This window comes from Mustela erminea, chromosome 7, assembly GCF_009829155.1.
Source record: "Mustela erminea isolate mMusErm1 chromosome 7, mMusErm1.Pri, whole genome shotgun sequence".
Classification (NCBI taxonomy): Eukaryota; Metazoa; Chordata; class Mammalia; order Carnivora; family Mustelidae; genus Mustela; species Mustela erminea.
Genome location: NC_045620.1, coordinates 29,638,406 through 29,657,035, shown reverse-complemented (window position 1 = coordinate 29,657,035; position 18,630 = coordinate 29,638,406). Strand labels below are relative to the sequence as shown.

The window sequence follows — 18,630 nt, the reverse complement described above, 5'->3', positions numbered from 1 at the left end:
TTTAAGACTTCTTTTATTTGAGAGAGAAAGAGACAGAGACAGAGATAGCAAAGAGCACACACACGAGGAGGTGAGGGAGAACCAGACCCCCCGCTAAGCAGGGAGCCCAACACAGGGCTCAATCCCAAGATCCTCGAAGACAGACGCTTAACCGACTGAGCCACCCAGGCACCCCCCTCCCATCCTAACCCTCTTATTTTTATTTATTTATTTATTTGGTGGGGTGGGGGCGGGGAGGGTGAGAGGGAGCACAAGCAGGGGGAATGGCAGGGAGAGGGAGAAGCAGACTCCTTGCTGAGCTGGGAGCCCGATATGGGGCTCGACCCCAGGATCCAGGGATCACGACCTGAGCTGAAGACAGACTCTTAACCAACTGAGCCATGCAGGCGCTCCCCCCCTTTTCTTCCATCCTAACCCTTTTTACGTTTACACTTCAGAGGTATTAAGTATCACGTTGTTATGCAACCATTACCACAATCCATCTCCAGAATTCTTCCCCTCTCACAGAACTGAAAGCCTACACCCCTACTGACTCCCTATATGCTCCTCTTTCCCAACCCCCCGACAACCTCCATTATACTCTGTCACTAGGGATTCAAATACTCTAGGTAAGTCAGAAAAGTGGAATCATACAGTATTTGTTTTGTGACTGGCTTATTTCACTTAGCATAATGTCCTCAAGGTTCACCCATGTTGTAGCACACATCAGAATTTCCTCCCTTTTTAAGACTGACTAATATTCCCTTGCGTCTATAGGCCACATTTTGCATACCCATTCACCTACTGATGGATATTAGGGTTGCGCCCATCTTTTAGCTATTGTGAATAATGCTGCTATGAACATGGGTGTGCAAATGTAGCTTTGAGACCCTGCTTTCCATTCCAGCAAGTATATCCAGAAGAGGAACTGCCAGATTACATGGCAATTCTATTTTTTTTTTTTTTTAAGGGAGACCAATACTGTTTTCCACAGCAGCTACATCATTTCACATTCCCACTAACAGTGCTCGAGCATTCCGATTTCTTCACACTATAGGTATAAAAGCCACGTTAGGTATTCTCCTTTTATCCTCCATATTCTTATCATTTGTCACAGTTTCCATCTTCTTGTCTCTCTGTTCTGCATTCTGTGTAATTTCTTCAGATTCATCTTCCAGTTCAAAAATTCTGTCTTCACTTGTGTCTGACATGCTGTTTAACGTGTAAACTGAGTTATTTAAAAAATCTCAACCCCTATATAGTCCATGTTTTTTTAAAAGTTTATTTATTTATTTAAGTGATCTTTACACCCCATATGGGGCTGGAACTCACAACCCCGAGATCAAGAGTCACATGCTCTACCAACTGAGCCAGCCAGGTGTCTTCGTATGTTCCATTTCTAATAGTTCCATTTGGTTCTTTTTAAGATCCGGTCCTTTTTGATTTATGGTCTCCTCATCTTTACAACTCCATCTTTCCCATCTTTAAACATTTCAGACAGAGCTATATTATGTGCTTGAGATGCCACTCGACACGGGAAGTTCTGTCTAAACCACTGTCCATGGCGTCTGCTAACTCTTATTCCCAGTGAGTTGTCTCTCTTGTCCTTGGTGAGCTCTGATGGCTTGATCTTGATCTGTGGGGATCCTACATGGCTGGATTGGGGATGCTTTCCCACAGAGAGGATCTGCACCTACGTCAGCATGGTGTGTTACCAAGTAGGAACCACTTCAGGCCACACATCGTTCTGGCTTGGGTTCACGATTTGTTCTTTTTTGCGGGGAGGGACAAGAGAGTATTCCCTGGGAATTTCACCTACTTCCTCTGAGCTCAGTAATGTTTTAATAAGTATTTTAAAATTCAGGATCTATAGTTGTTTCCCCAGATTATCTGAAATATTTCATCATTTTACCAAAAGAGAAACTTTTCTCACTTTCTTCCTCATTTCCTTTTGGAGGAGTCAGAAATATTTATATTCCATGGAATGCATAGTGACTCATAATTTTTGCCCCTTTAAGAAAATTCCCTAAATTCCTTATAAAAAGCAATGTTGCAATTTAGCTCTTTTCCAATATAAATTTTAAATTATTATGTCACAGAATACTTAATAAGAATTTGAGACAAACCATTTATATTTTCAAATTCTTTGACCACAAGAATGCTTAACAACATGAATGAAAGACTGAAAAATGAAAGCAAAAGAGTATCTGACAACATCAGCGTGCTGTCTGTTGGCTAAAGAGAGAGAAAGAGAGGAACATATCATTACAAGGCAATAGAACAAGGCTCTTGATCTCTGCAAGTTTTCGGGACTTTTGAATCATGTTCTCACCTTTATACTCCCCCCAATAAGATCAGGAGGCTCTTCATCTGTTTCCAAGGCAACATTTACGGAGGCAAAGGGGCGACTGGCCATCTGCTGCATCTCTCTTAGAAGTTGCTACGAAGTAATATTGTGGCAAGTGTTAGCAGACCGAGTGCTGAGGGGAATTTAATAAAGGATGCAACATATTAAAAGTACCTCATCCTTCCCACTTCAAACAAATCAAGTCCAAAACGATATTTTTTAGACAGCTGGAGAAAACTGGACACAGACCAGGTATCATCGGGATTTGCTAAATTTTGTTAATGTGATGACAGTACTATTATCGTATATTAAAGAAAAAAAGGTCCTTACTGGTTAGAGATACAGGATAAGTACTGATGGACAGAGTGCTGTGGTGCCTGCTTGTTAAGTACATGAAATAAATGACGTAGCCCTGTCTCCTCGTGGTTTTATTACTAAAGCCAGGCTTTCTTCCTTCCTACTGAAACTTGTACTGAGACCACAGATAGGAATGGAAAGAGCTCTCTGTTCCCAGGGTGGGTATAAGTTGAAAACAAAAACATGTGAAGTCTGGCACAGTTAACACTCCAAAACCCAGCTCAGCGCCTTGCACATGGTGGGATCAATATATATCAATCATGTATCATTGAGGGTATTAGCACTCTGGGCACATCACTGAAGCCTGGAGGTCGGTCATGCCATGGAAGACAACCAGGCCTGACTTCAAATCGCCCACTTGGAACTATGGTAGGAGACAGAATCTTAGTCTGGATAGATCAGGGCTCTGTTCTAGAAGGATATTTTTATCTTAAACATTTTCTTAAAACACTAACATTCTACATCTCGTCAAGCTGTTGGTCCACTTACTCAACAAATACAAGTGGCAGCCCTACTTTGGGTTCTGCGCTATTCCCGGAGCGGGAGTCACAGCAGGACAGAGCGCCCACGCTCCTCCGGTTTGCAAGCTCCTTTGGGAAGAGTGCAGGAGGTAATGTGTGTAGGCGTCTAGTGAGCACTTCAGGAGTGTCAACTGTTATGACTTCTGTAATAAATCCCAGTAAGTCATTTCTTCTACAAATCCGAGAGGGATAAGCCATGACTGAAGCTGGGGAAATGCCGAAATATATTCTCAACAGCCCGGTTCACAGTTACAGAGAAATTTTAAATGGCAAGGGTAAAAGCTTAGTTTGTTGATAAACACTGTTGTCATAAGCATACTTTTTTAGGGGTGGGGTAATTCTTAAAGAAGTTTAATCTGGGACTTCTAAAGAAATTTAAATGATTTAAAAAATAATATGCTGCGGGAGCCTGGGTGGTTCAGTGGGTTAAGGCCTCTGCCTTTGGCTCAGGTCGTGATCCCGGGGTCCTGGGATCGAGCCCCGCATCGGGCTCTCTGCTCACCGGGGAGCCTGCTTCCCTTTCTTCTCTCTGCCTGCCTCTCTGCTACTTGTGATCTCTGTCAAATAAATAAACAAAATCTTTAAAAAAAAATAATATGCTGAAGAAACTATTATTCTTACAGAACCTAAATAAAGCCTATCCTAACCGTGCAAGGTAGGAATCTTCTAATTCTTCCTTCCTCCTTGATAAAGCATGTTCTCTGGTGTGGCTGAAGAAAAGAAAACCTCTTCTTCATCAGACATTCATCATTCCTACAGAATGGTGAAATATCTTTTTAAAATTTTATTCAGAGTCACAAGCATACTTTTTTTTTTTTTAAAGATTTTATTTATTTATTTGACAGAGAGAAATCACAAGTAGATGGAGAGGCAGGCAGAGAGAGAGAGAGGGAAGCAGGCTCCCTGCTGAGCAGAGAGCCCGATGTGGGACTCGATCCCAGGACCCCGAGATCATGACCTGAGCCGAAGGCAGCGGCTTAACCCACTGAGCCACCCAGGCGCCCCACAAGCATACTTTTTAAAAACCTTTTTCTACAAGGTGTTCATCCTCTCCATATTTTCTTTCAAGTATGTTGCAAACATTTTCTAGTGGGCTGTTTGTCTTCACTGATTTATTCTTGATACACTGTATTACTTTTTATGCAGGCAAATCAATACTCTACTGTGCTTCTATCATCTTATCTGAAAATAGTAACTTTGCCCCCTAATAGTAATAAAATTTATTTCTCTTTCTCAGAGTGCACAGCTTAGAATGTCCAGAACAGACTTAAGTGACAATGGGGCCTATAGGACTAGGCACGTGGCCTGTGAGGACTGAAGTCCCAAGTTTAAAGCCCAGTTTGGTCTCATAGTAACTGTGCAATGAGGCACAGAGTAATTTATTTTTCTGCCTCCCCGAGCCTCAGTTTCCTCACCTGTGAAACGGGTCAGTAAGTATTTCACAGGCTTGTTATGAAGAGTTAATCAGTTAATCTATATAAAACCTCTTAGAACAGTGCCTGGAATTTAGAAAAGCTCAAATGCTAGCTCTTCTTATGACAAACTTGTCTAGATTTTGTTGGTACAACCTCTAGTATTTTTATATCTTGAGTGATCGGGATATTCTTTATGGTGTTAAACGGGGGTATTATTTTTGAGTTTACTAAGAGTTTAGTTTTTAAAGCAGGAACCAGTGTTGAATTTCAATAAATGACTAAGTGATTACTTGGCCACTACTAAAAATTTAGGTACTATTTTGACCCACTGATATAAGGTATTCTGACAGGGTTTCTGGGAGCAAATGATCCTTTTATTACACTGGTAAATTAGATTGTTCCACATACAGTCACTGTGTGACTGGCCTTTGTTTCGGTTTCTAAGTTTCTATGCATACAATGAATGAGGACTCTTTAAGCTTTCCATCTTTTCCCTTTATCTGGAACAGTTTAGGTATTTTGGAAATAATTCTCCTAAACACTCAAGGAGAAATAGACCATTATTATTATTTCCATAAGCTCATCTCAAATGGAAACTCCTAGGGTAATGCCCTTCATGGAGAGAGTAATATTTTGACACCTTTTTAATTCCTTCTCTGGCTACTGGTTTATTGAGGATTCCCACTTCTTTCTTACTCTGTTTGGATAACATGTATTTCTTTTTTTTTAAAGAACACCGTACAATTTTAAAAAATGGTACAATTCATTGGGATTTAAAATATATTAGTAATGAGGCTATTAAAAAAAATTCCTCTGAATATGTTACCCACTGAATTTTAAGAATGATAATAAAAAGGATGCAACATTACCTCTATGCTAACATCACCTTTATGTGGGTCAGAAAAGGGGTCACGGCCCTCAGGAGGAGGCCCTCATTACAGACATTAATGTTCTGGTAACAGTGCTGCGGGCCTCTGAGTTTTGACTTGGGATATTTCCGTTCTCTTCTAAATCTTGTCTGTAGATCGATTTTATATAGAAAAGGGCATGAATAGAATACAGAAGACGGAGGAGTGTGGTCAGCCTAGACCTCAACAATGCAACAGGAGACAGGACTGCTAGAAGGCAGAGTAATAACATCGGTGAAAGGTGCGGTAAACGAAGAGTTTATGCTGTCACTTTTAACCAAGTTTATTTATTTGACTGGTCACAATTGTAAATACTTGTGAGACTTAATTTTTTTAAATTAACATATAATGTATTATTAGTTTCAGGGGTACAGGTCTGTGATTCATCAGTCTTATACAACACACAGTGCTCACCACAACACGTACCGTCCTCAATGTCCATCAACCAGTCACCCCATCCTTCCACCCCTCCCCCCTCCAGCAACCCTCAGTTTGTTTCCTGAGATTAAGAGTTTCTTATGGTTTGTGTCCCTCTCTGGTTTCATCTTACTGCATTTCGATATTACTTTTGGAACAGAGTTCTGGATATATTATCAAGACTCATTAAAAAAATGAAATTCAAGCAAAAACTTAACTAGACACTGATTTATCTTTGAGTGATGAGACATTTCTGAGATGCTTAGCTGGTTGATTTTACCCTCCTTCTCATGAAAAGCCCTACTACTAAGCTCCCAGATCTCCTGCCTGAGTTAAGGACAGACTGCTGGTAGAATGAGTAGAATCAGCAGCTGTAAGTCAATACTAAAGACTAAAAATACTAAAGATTTCTTTTAGAAAGTTAAAGGCATGTGGTGCAGAACTAATTTTACTTTATATACACTAATCAAAATCTACAGACCACATTCTGCAGACAGGGCAGCCCGAGTCCCCCTGTGAGATGTCTATCAATTATCACTAAATCACTAAACTGACTTGCTTTAGAGAAACAGAAAGGAAGAAGCTCTCACAGGCATTCATGAATCTTCATCCCCTGAGGCTTACCTCTCTCCGCCTGGAGGCCCAGCAACTTTGTTTGATCTTCCAAACCACAGCAGCCACCAGGAGCAAAGAGAGGAAACAACTGTGAGAAAGGAAAGTACTGAGTTATTATCCCAGCCCCCAGAATCCGCACTATCACACACCCACGCCTCGGCCAGGCAGGAAGGGTCACCCCAAAGTCCAACTCCAAGCACTTTTATCATAACTCATCACAACCAAGTCCCAGCTCATGGGAAGCAAGTGGGAGAAGGCTGTGAAGAGCTGAGCTTCCGGACTACATGTACTGTCCCCAAAGGCACTGGCTAAGAGCTCCAACCGCCCACTGGGCCTTTTATCAGAATGGCCCCTCAAGGGCGCCTGGGTGGCTCAGTGGGTTAAGCCGCTGCCTTCGGCTCAGGTCATGATCTCAGGGTCCTGGGATCGAGTCCCGCATCGGGCTGTCTGCTCAGCAGGGAGCCTGCTTCCCTCCTTCTCTCTCTCTCTCTCTCTGCTTGCCTCTCCATCTACTGTCAAATAAATAAATAAAATCTTAAAAAAAAAAAAAAAAAAAGAATGGCCCCTCAAGGCTTATCCCAAAGAAGAAAAATAAAACCTAGGATAATAATAATGAATGACATGCATGCTATTTAATTGACTTAATTAGCAAACCTTTACTGATAAAACTAAAAAAATGAGAAAAGTTCGTTATTAACGTAACAACCAGTTTTTCATATGGAAGAGGGAAACACAAGAAGAAATAAATGTATATATAATAATATATATTCAATCATAGTTTTATAAAAAAAATTCATTTAATTTTTATAAAATAAAATGATCAACCTCAAGCCAAATAACTTTCTTAAAAGTATTAGGAGAGAATAACTCGCCACTGGTCTTATAACTAAATGCTTTAATGTTCTCTCGTCTGTAAACCAGGTGTGGATGGTTTGAAAAGCAACCTCGACAGCAGACAGAATGACGGACTTCTGTTACCCACAGACACTAGGCATTTGCAGCATAGGTCTGCTTCCAGAACTGCAGCCCCAGTGCACCCAGCTGCTGGCTGGAGGCAGGCCCTCAAGCAGGCTGCAGGGGGCACGCTGAAGTGTGAGGATGACTGAACTCCCACCCTCTTAAGGCTCCCACAGCCCCCCGCTGCCCTGACATCAATGAGGGAAAGACATCTCCAGTGAATTCCCTGACATGAAAGAGAAGGGGCTTGCCAGGGTCATCACTCGAGGGAGAGCCTCCTGGTTCCTGTCTTACTGGGCCTCTCAGATGTCCTGACTCTCCTGGTCCTTGTGCCTCCCTGATGGTCTCAACTGTCCTTTTAATCAATACTTTATTGAGGCAGGTCCTGTTCTAGGCCCATACAATACACCGATGAACTGGACAAAAGATCGCTATTTTCATGGAGTTGACATTCCATCAGGTGGAGATAAAAAATAAACAAAATAAACAAGCAACTTATAGAGCAAGTCAAAAGGTAGTAAATGCCACGGAAATAAAAAGATGGTAAGGAAAAGGGGGTCCGGGAGTGCCACTCTCACTCTAAAGCAGAACGGTCAGAGTGGGTGAGTCTTATTTCTCGAGAAGGTGACATCTGAGCAACACTTGGAGGGGGTGTGGGAGGTGGCCCAGGGGTGGTCTACAGACACACACCTGGGGAATGGGCACGGCTGTGCCCAGCCAGAGGCAAGGAGGAACCTCAGGAGGCTGGCATGGCTGGAGTTGGGGGGGAGATGGGTCATAGGGAAAGGCAGAGGGGTAAGGCAGCAGTAGACCTTGGGAGGCCTGCAGGCACGCTAAGGGTACTGGATTTTACTGACCGAGATGAGGCGCTAACTTAGTATTGAAGCAGAGAAGTAACATAATTTAACCGATGCTGAGGAGACTTTTAGGGTAGCAATGGCAGGAACAGGGAGACCAGTAGTCTAGGAGACATGATGTGGCTCACGCACTTTGGAATCTGGACATAATGTGAAGGCTGAGACCACAGAATTTCCTAATGTGCTGGAGGGAGGGGATGGAACAGAGAAGTTCTGGCCCGAGGAACTTGCCATCAACCTAGACAAGGAAGGCTCTGGGTGGAGCGGGTGCAGGACAGCAGACAGTGTGAGACACACCGAATTCTGAGATCTCCACCTAAGCGCCAAAGGGAGAGGACATGGACACCAAAGGGTGTGTCCATGGACAGACACATGAGCATGGAGGCTGGGTGCCAGGTCGGGCTTGGAGGTGGCGTTTGGGAGTCATAAGCATACACAGTTAACACTTGGACAATGGGAGAGTTAGGGGTGCTGAACCTCCACACAGTAGAAAATCACGTATAACTTCTGACTCCCCCCAAACTTAACTACTAGTAGTCCACTGTTGACAGGAAGCCTTACTGACAATATAAACAGCTGATTAACTCATATTTTATATGTTATATGTATTATAGGCTGTATTCTTACAATAAAGCGAAGGTAGAGAAAAGCAAACATTAGTAAAAAAATCATAAAGCAGTGCGTGGGTGGCCCACTTGGTCAAGCATCTGACTTTTGGTTTCAGCTCAGGTCACGATCTCAGCGCCAAGTCTGCTTGAAATTCTCTCTCTCTGCCCCTCCTGCTTGTGCTCTCGTGCAAATAAATAAATAGATCTTAAGAAAAGGGGAAATCATAAGGAAAAGGAAGTACATTTACTGTACTGTATTTATTGAAGAAAATCCATGTATAAGCGGACCTGCAGGAAAAAACCTGTGATGTTCGAGGGGCAGTGGTGTATTTGAAGTAATAAATCTGGATGCGGTCACCCAGGGAGTGAATTACAAATATAGAAGAATGTTCTGGGGGGCACACCTCACCCAGGAGAAGTTGGGGAGAACAGGAAGAAGCAGTAAAGGAGTCTGAGAAGAGTAATCTGTCTTTCTTGGTTTCCTACTTTTTTGTTATTTTTATTCTGAAAGAACACAAGGAGGCAGCAAATCCACATGGAGGGGCAAGGAGCGAATGAGAATAGCTTCCAAGTTGGTCAAGATGCCACCAATATAGTTGAACACAGGACTGTCCTCGGAGGCGAGCACCTTAGTGCCACTCAGAGGCCTCTCCTAGACTACCCTCAGTCCAGAGGTGTAAGACAGTACAGCTCAGGTCTGTGTCCTCTTCCCCTCCACCACCTCCTGGCCTAGGGGCTTCCATCTTCAACACAGACTTGTTAAAAACAACAGCAACCCAGTTTCTTCTACTGATTCCAGCCTTTTTTTTTTTTTTTTAAGATTTTATTTATTTATTTGATAGATCACAAGTATGCAGAGAGGCAGGCGGTGGTGCGGGGGGGCGGGAAGCAGGCTTCCCGCTGACCAGACAGCCTGATGCGGGGCTCGATCCCAGGACCCTAAGATCATGACCTGAGCCGAAGGCAGAGGCTTAACCCACTGAGTCCCCCAGGTGTCCTCCAGCTTTTCTAAGAAGTGACACAAACAGCATACTAACACACAGTGATTGTTCTTCAAAGCTGTTATGTGTATGAGATTTCTCCTAGGGTAATACAACAACAAAGAACATTCTAGTTATTTCAAAAAAGGTAGCACTCACTGATTTACCTCCCTTCTTTCCTTCCTACCACAGTTTGGGTATAGGTAGTGCTGTAACTCAGTGTGCACCCTACTGCAGTCCCTCTTGTCAACTGTTTTCTAGATTTTCCCATGTAAATGAAATTTAAAGAAACATTAAACCGTGAAAAATTTTCAAACATACACACAAGTAGAGGAAATGATCTAATGAATTCCTATGTCCATCACTTAGCCTTGGCAATTATTAACATTTTGCCAGTGTCATTCAGAGATCATCAAAGACGTGCATTTCTCTTTCAAAACTAGGACACTAGCTCCAGGCTAAGGGCCTCTCACTTCCTGTCAGCTCTGTACCCAAGGAGAAAACAAGAAACATTTCACCTTTTTGTCTTAAACCTGTTCTTGCTTTCAAAGGTTTATACTTCCCTGAGACTATTCTCAAAAAAATCCATGCCTTGATTCTAAGTTTCTCTTTCTACCTTTAGTCTATGTCTTTTGCAAACTCATAATTTGTGTGAAAGCTCAGTGTTTGGGACCTCTGTTTCTCACCAGCTTAACTCATTATGCAGTTAGAATGATTTTTTTTTTTTAAGATTTTATTTACTTATTTGGCAGACAGAGATCACAGGTAGGCAGAGAGTCAGGCAGAGAGAGAAAGAAGAGGAAGCAGGCTCCCTGCTGAGCAGAGAGCCTGATGCGGGGCTCGATCCCAAGACCTTGGGATCATGACCTGAGCTGAAGGCGAGGCTTTAACCCACTGACCCACCCAGGTGCCCCTAGAATGATATTTTTGAGAGCATCCTGAACATTCTCTCCAGAGGGCAAGACTATTAACTAATGGTTATTTCCTGCTCTCACAAATCTGGCTTTTCTAAAACTACGTATGCATTTTCTTGGCCTGGCCTTGACCTCTAACCCAGCTTGAACACAGAGACACACTGCTTCTTACTGAGCTGCTGTGACTTGCATTTCACCATTCTGGTCAGCATTAGATCCAGAGAGGGAGGAACCCACACTCACGTCTATCTTCTGGAATGTGAAATGGACTTGACAGAATGTCTGTTGTCAGTGTGGCAAGGGTCTAGCAGAAGTTCAGGTAATTAAGTTTTACAAGAACATTGTTATCTGGCCTCTAACTGAAATTCCCATTACATGCCCTCTTTTGGGCCAAGTGATGTGACATCACCTATTTTTCCTTTTTTATCCTCACTCAGACATTGGCCTCTAAGGCATCTGTGACCCCAGCCACAAAGATGTCCACAGAGTGTTGGTCCCTCTTACTACTACCAGTTGTCCTAACCACCCTGGCACCATGCTCCCAGATACAAAGCCCTTTCACATACATGACTTCAAGCAGTGGGGTCTTATTATTTCCCTCTTCATTCACAAGGCTACTACTGGATTCTCGAGTAGCATCTCATTAAGATATAAAGAGGGCTTAATGGATTTGTCAGAATCTAGAGTTTACTTCACTGTGCCCGAGTCTTGAAGTATTCTTACTAAATCCCCTCACAATGATTTTCTCACTTGAATCCCTGAGTGCCCTGCCCCCTCCCACCCCCCATTCTCTTTTCTGTGTTATCTGAGCTGTTCTTCAGAGTGCTGCTTAGGATTCTCTGGATATCTTTCTTCTCCCCTATTGTCACTTAGATCCTTTGGGACCTGGTTAACTTGCTTGGGGAAAATATTTCATTCCTTGTGTTCATAAAAAGGACTCTTTTCTAAGTTAAAAGATCATCATCATTCTGAGTTCTTAAACAAACTCCAGGGGTGGGGAGCACTGGATTCTTGTCCAAAGGTTCCACCTTCAAAAGAAGAAGAAACAAAGCACCATTTGTCTTTGTTTGCTACACAAGATTCCACGGTCCCAGCCAATTCTGATGGTTTCACAGTCTTCCATCAGAAGGGACGACTCCTTACTAGGCTGGTACCTGGCAGCAGGGTCACCTCAATCTGTACGCATGTTCCAAGAATATACGTAAGACCTGCTCATGAGCTACCGAATTAGCATGTGGCCTCTACACGCCCTTGAGAGCACACCATCAACGGGCTCCACCAACTTCTTTCCCTCAGAAAGGCTGGTGCCTCCGGTTCCTTGAGACTCAGCACTTCTCCTGAAGCTCTAGTTTACATACATGTATTTGCACGTGACTCTGTGCTAGGGGCTGGAGAGGTGTGTGTGTGTATGTGTGTGTGTGCCCAAAAGAGACAGTGCATATGTTCTCTTAAGCTTTGAGTCTAACTGTGAGCACAGATATGACGCAAGGAAAAAACTGTGGGAAGTACCATGATGAAAACTAATACGGTTTTCTGGGAGAGAACAAGGGAAGACCATTTAGTTTGGGGTTCTGGGATGTGGTCTTGGAGGAAAGAACACTGGGCCAGGACCTGAAGGATGAGTATGGTATAATTAAAAAAATGTATGTTTGCTCTTTTTCCCGAGTTCCTGGTATAGAGCTCCTAATTTTTTTTTTTTTTTTTAAGATTTTACTTGTTTATTTGACAGTGAGAGAGAAAGACAGAGCACAAGCAGTCAGAGCGGCAGGTGAGGAGGGGGAGGAGCAGGCTCTCTGCTGAGCAGAGAGCCCGATGAGGGGCTTGATTCCAGAACCCTGAGATCATGCCTGAGCAGAAGGCAGAGGCTTTAATCCCCTGAGCCACACAGGCGCCCCTCTCAATTTTTTTTTTTTAAAGATTTTATTTCTTTATTTGACAGGAATATAGAGATAAAGAGCACAAGTAGGCAAGAGCGGCAGGCAGAAGTAAAGGGAGAAGCAGGCTAAATGGGGCCTAAGACAAACAAGGGAACACACACACCTGTTAATAGTTGCAAAATGAAACAAAGTCCTAAGTTTCAGCAAGAAAAAGGCAAATATCCCAAGAGAAATATAAACAAAGGACAGGGACCAATCATTCAAAACAGGAACTGAAAGACATTAGTAAGTATCAGTCATAATTAAAGAAATCCAAATTTAAGATACCAGTGATACCTCCAAGACTGACGAAATGAAAAATAATGACAATATCTACTGTTGCTAAGAACTAATAAGAGCAACGGGCAGAAACAATAAAAGAAATTATATTCCTGCTGTAGGAGTATAAATTGACGCAACTGCTCTGAGAGGCCACGGCAGTGTTTTTGCATTTAAATGTAAAAGCGTATGTAACAAAAACTGAGAACAATCTAAGAGTCAGTCAAAAGAGGAATGGTTAAATAAAATATGGTACTCCTACTATGGAAAAAGCGGTTTAAAAATGGAGTGAAACCGCACATGGGAAAAGTTAACCGCAGAACACTGAGTGAAAAAACAAGTTCTAGAACAACATGTAAGGAGGAAACCCATTTTATAAACCAAAGAATCAGAAAAACCACAACTTGCATGCACAGTGTATATACACACAGAAAAAACTCTGGAAACACAAACATTAAAATATTAACAGTGGTAATATTTAAAGAGTAGGATTAGGGGAAGTTTGAGTTTTAGTTTTTATGTTGTCTGAAGTTTTACTATGAACATAAACAACTTTTTAAATTTATAGTAAGAGAATTAGCTTTATGCTGATTTTCTACCTTAAAAAAGTCTGAATGAGGACTTACTATTTTGTTTTCAAATACTTGGGATTAATTTAGCATTATTTTATCATATCTTTTTATGTCGCCCCTACAAAATTTTCCCTTTATCTTAGGTCATTGTTGTTCAACAGAAATTTAATGTTAGCCACGCATGTAATTTTAGAAGTTCTAGTAGCCACAATAAAAAAAAAACACACACAGGTGAAATTAATTTTAATAAAATTAGTTTTATTTAACCCAAGATTGCTAAAACATCATTTGAAGATGTGACCAATTAGAAATTGAGGTATCTTATGTTCTAATATTCTACTAAGTCTTCAAAATCCAGTGTGCGTTTTATACTAATAAGCACATCTCAATGTGAACACTAAGTTTTTATCAGAAAATAACTGATCTGTATTTAAATTTCATAAAATTCACATTTGAAAAAGCAGATTCACATATCCAGGTTGTTCTAAACACACAAGTTCTCTGGTAACTGAATCAAGTAGTCTTTAAATTTATATTTAAATTAAATATATTTAAATGTTTTAAATTAGTTAAAATTAGATAAAACGAAAAATTCAGTTTCTCGGTCACACTAGTTACATTTCAAGTGCTCACGAGCTACATGTGATTAGTGGCTATTAAGTCTATACTGATCTTCTAGCTTCTTTATAACTGTCTACTGTTTAATTCTATTTAGTTTTTCGTCACTGCAAACAAATCTGAGACCTTTAAACTTTATCTGTTTCCTTGGCTAGGTACATATTCCACTGGTTAATCTGATTTTGTGCCCAGTGCCACAATGATCACTTGTAGCTTGACAAAGTGTTTACTGTCGGGGGAGGGGGGCAGTAGACTGTCTTCCCACCCTCTCCATTTTTTCTTGGTAATTCTTTCTTGATCTGTTATGCTGTAATTTTGAATAATTTTACTTACTAAAGTAACGGCAACATGTAAATTTCATTTTTGTTAGTGAAGTATAGAAATGTAATCGATCCACCCCCCCCCCCGCCCCGCCCCGAAACACTGAATGCTTTTATCAGATTTTCTCTCTCTGCAAGACTGGAGGGATGCAACAGTTACTTCCTGGTGGAGATGTCATCATCATCCAGAAACTAAAGGCTACAGTTCACAGCAGGCAGAAATGGGCCCATCAGGACGTGGCTGAATCTCTCGAAGAGAGGCCATCTGCTCCCCAGCATCACTCAGGAAGGGATTTCTTTCATGGTCAAAAGGGGGGGGGGCACCTAATGGCTCACTATGGGAAATACAATTAATTATATGGTTTTCATGCCATCATCTGCCTTTACCAATAAGAGCTGCAAAAGATGTATGTCTCTGAATGACATAGAACTAATTTTTTAATATTGCCCTTGTATCTAGCAACTTTGCTGAATTCACCTACCAATTCTAATTTTTTTTTCTGCATTCTTTTGAATTCCTATAAATACAATCATATTTTAAGGTGATGACTTTTTTTCTTTTCTAATTCTTATTTAATTTTTCTTATCTTACTATATTGACTAGAACCTTTGTCACAATGTTGAATGAAGTGACTGATAGAATCTTTTTTTTTTTTAAGTAGGCTCCATGCCCCCTGGGGCTTCCAATCATGACCTTGATATCAAGAGTCACAGGCTCAAGTGACTGAGCCAGCCAGTCTTTGCTTGTTCTTAAACTCAATTTCACCATTAAGAAAGTGGTTTGCTGTTGGCTTTATATATTGGTCCTTTATCAGATTTTTCTTTTATCAGAAGTTTCTTTCTATTCTGAGTTTCCTAGGAGTTTTTTAATGAATGAGAGATCAAATTTTTTTTTAAAGATTTTATTTATTTATTTCACAGACAGAGATCACAAGTAGGCAGAGAGGCAGGCAGAGAGAGAAGGGGAAGCACGCTCCCTGCCGAGCAGAGAGCCCAATGCGGGGCTCGATCCCAGGACCCTGCGATCATGACCTGAGCCGAAGGCAGAGGCTTTAACCCACTGAGCCACCCAGGCGCCCCGAGAGATCAAATTTTATCAAATGCTTTTCTTCACTGCTTAAGATGATCATATTATTCTCTTCTCTTATTATGCAATTCATGTTAATTACACAGATCAATTTTCTGATGCTAAATCAACTTTGCAATTCCTAGAATGAACCCAACTGAGTCATGATATTGTTGGCTTTTTAAATTACTGGTGGATTTTTGCTTCTTCATTCATGAGGGAGACTAACTTGTAAATTCCTCCCTCATAATACTGTCAGGTTGTACTAACCTCATTAAAACATACTGGGATGTATTTTTTTCTGTTCTCTAAAGATGTTGTTACTAAGGATGTTATTTCTTTCCTAAAAGGTTGTAAGTTACCAATGAGGCCACCTGGGCCTAGAGTAATCTTTGTGGGGAAATTTTAAGTTATGCATTGTTTTTAAACAGATATAGCCCTATTCAATGTTCATGTTCCTATTCTGTATCAGTAAGTAGTATATATTCTTTGTTTTTCTAATTGTCCATTCCATCTGTCCCATTTTCAAACTTATTTGCAGAAAATTGCTCATAAAATACTCTTATGGAGGAAAAAGTTATCTGCAGGATTTGGAGTAATGCCTTCTTTTACATTTCTGTTATTATTTACACCTTCTCTCTTTTTTCCTTGGTCAGTCTTGCCAGGGTTTATCAATATTACTCTTATTCTTTTCAAAGATCCAACTTTGTGGTTCTTTTAATTCTCTCTACTGTACTTCTCCCCCTATATGATTAATTTCACTCTATGTCTATGGCTTCCCTCTATTTTCTTTAGACTTATTTGGTAGTTCTTTTTTCTGACTTGTTGAGAAATGTGTTTTTTTTTTCTTTTCCAATTTTGCTTTTATTTTTTTTAATTTTTTTTTAAAGATTTTATTTATTTATTTGACAGAGAGAGAGATCACAAATAGGTAGAGAGACAGACAGAGAGAGAGATGAGGAGAAGCAGGCTCCCTCCTGAGCAGAGAGCCCAATGCGGGACTCGATCCCAGGCCCCTGGGATCATGACCTGAGCCGAAGGCAGAGGCTTAACCCACTGAGCCACCCAGGCAATCCCAATTTTGCTTTTATAAAGCAGTGATTCTTGACCTTAGCTGCATATCACAGTCACCTGCAGAGGTTTCAAATGCTTGAGTCCCATCTGCAGAGATTCTGATGTGACTGGTCCGGGATGTGGCGTGGGCATCAAAAGCTTTCTACTGTGCTGCTACAGTTAAGAACCACAGATTTAAAGCCATACCCTGTAAGTACAACTTCAACTGTATCCAATAAGTTTTTAATTCTTCTTGCTCATTCAAACTGGTTTAAAAGTTCTGCAGTGATATTATGTAAATTTATTTTTTTTTAATTTATTATTTATTTATTTTTTTAAAAAAGATTTTATTTATTTATTTGACAGACAGAGAACACAAGTAGACAGAGGCAGGCAGATAGAGAGGAAGGGAAGCAGGTCCCCTGCTGAGCAGAGAGCCCGTTGTGGGACTCGATCCCAGGACCCTGAGATCATGACCTGAGCCGAAGGCAGCAGCTTAACCCACTGAGCCACCCAGGCGCCACTATGTAAATTTTTTAAATGGGCAAATCCAATATATGGTTTTATTTTTTTATTTATTCTTTTTTTTAAAGATTTTATTTATTTATTTGACAGAGAGAAATCACAGGTAAGCAGAGAGGCAGGCAGAGAGAGGAGGAAGCAGGCTTCTCGCGGAGCAGAGAGCCTGATGCGGGGCTCGATCCCAGGACCCTGGGATCATGACCTGAGCCGAAAGCAGAGGCTTTAACCCACTGAGCCACCCAGGCGCCCCCAATATATGTTTTTAGAAGTTAAATAGTTACTTTGGGGACAGAAGGGTGTTGTGACTGATAAAACACAGGGGAGCTTCTAAAGTGCACATTCAATGTGTGATTAACTCATTGAGCCAGACACATTTTATACGTGTCTCTGTAATTTTATTGTAAGCTTTAATATAATTTTTTAAAGAGAGAAACAGATCTCATACAAGGAGTAGGAATTATAAAGGCAATAACTGTCTTTATATATTGGTCCTTCTCAATATTAATACTAGAAGCTAGAAGGAACAGCATAATGCCATCTCAATTCTAATGGAAAACGATTTCCAGCCTAGAATTCTGTATGCAACTTTTTGATCAAATGGGAAGGTAAAAATCAAAACATTTTCAGACAGAGGTTGCGGAAAATTTACCTCCCCTACCCCTTTTCTCAAAAAAGTCCTGGAGTCCTTAAAAAGAGAAAATAAACAGGGAGATGAAGACACAAGATCTTCTATTTAGTATCTTATATTTCAATATTAGAGGAAGGCAAGAGAAATTCCCAAGATAACAATCCTGCCGCAGGCCTCAAAAACCAGTGCACCTGGGAGTGGTGGGCTGGAGGGTTCTAGACACAGACATCTCCAAGAGAAACTAAAACAGAAAGTGCCTGCTTGTGTTTGACCACAGACAGATTTTATTCAATTCTGTCAGAGTACAGGGAAAAATCAGGGGTAGCCTCTTAGAAAACCAAACAATTAAAAAAACAAAATTAGAGTGAGAGTGATTGCTCCAACCAAACAATGGGGAAGTACAATCACAGTTCACCTTGCCGTGAACGGGGGTTTTCCAGTTATAACAACATAAACAGGGAGCACTGCGTTAGGCAAGCACCGTGATGTAACTACGTGACACGAGGGGGAAGGAAGGGATTTCTGTTTGCACTGGTGGTGCACGGGGAGTTGCGGGTGAGGTTACATGAGATAAATATCCTCATCTACAAGTGGGACATCCGAAGAGAAACTGAAAAATCAAGAAACAGTGCAAGCACAGAGACGTGAAAAATAGCTACAATAATTTAAACTCGGGGGCAAGTGAAGGGTGGGAAGGTGCGGGGAGGGATGCTTCTACTTTCTCTCAGGAGCACTGGAGCACGTGTCTTTTTCAATTATGTGTCTGTAGTATTTTCATAAA

At 41.2% G+C, this 18,630-nt stretch overlaps 1 protein-coding gene across 3 annotated transcripts in view; it reads right to left on the bottom strand.

Moving 5' to 3' along the window:
* ATRN (attractin) overlaps window positions 1-18,630 on the bottom strand; it is a 148,365-nt gene that overhangs the window by 9,746 nt on the left and 119,989 nt on the right. For 2 of the 3 annotated variants that reach the window (XM_032351276.1, XM_032351274.1), the window contains exons 26-27: window positions 6,569-6,647; window positions 2,312-2,419 (exon numbers count right to left, since the gene is read on the bottom strand). In XM_032351276.1, the coding sequence (XP_032207167.1) occupies window positions 2,312-2,419; window positions 6,569-6,647 (187 nt within the window). Of the gene's footprint in view, window positions 1-2,311; window positions 2,420-6,568; window positions 6,648-17,490; window positions 18,460-18,630 lie in introns of those variants that run through there. The other variant, XM_032351275.1, reaches the window with a different exon arrangement.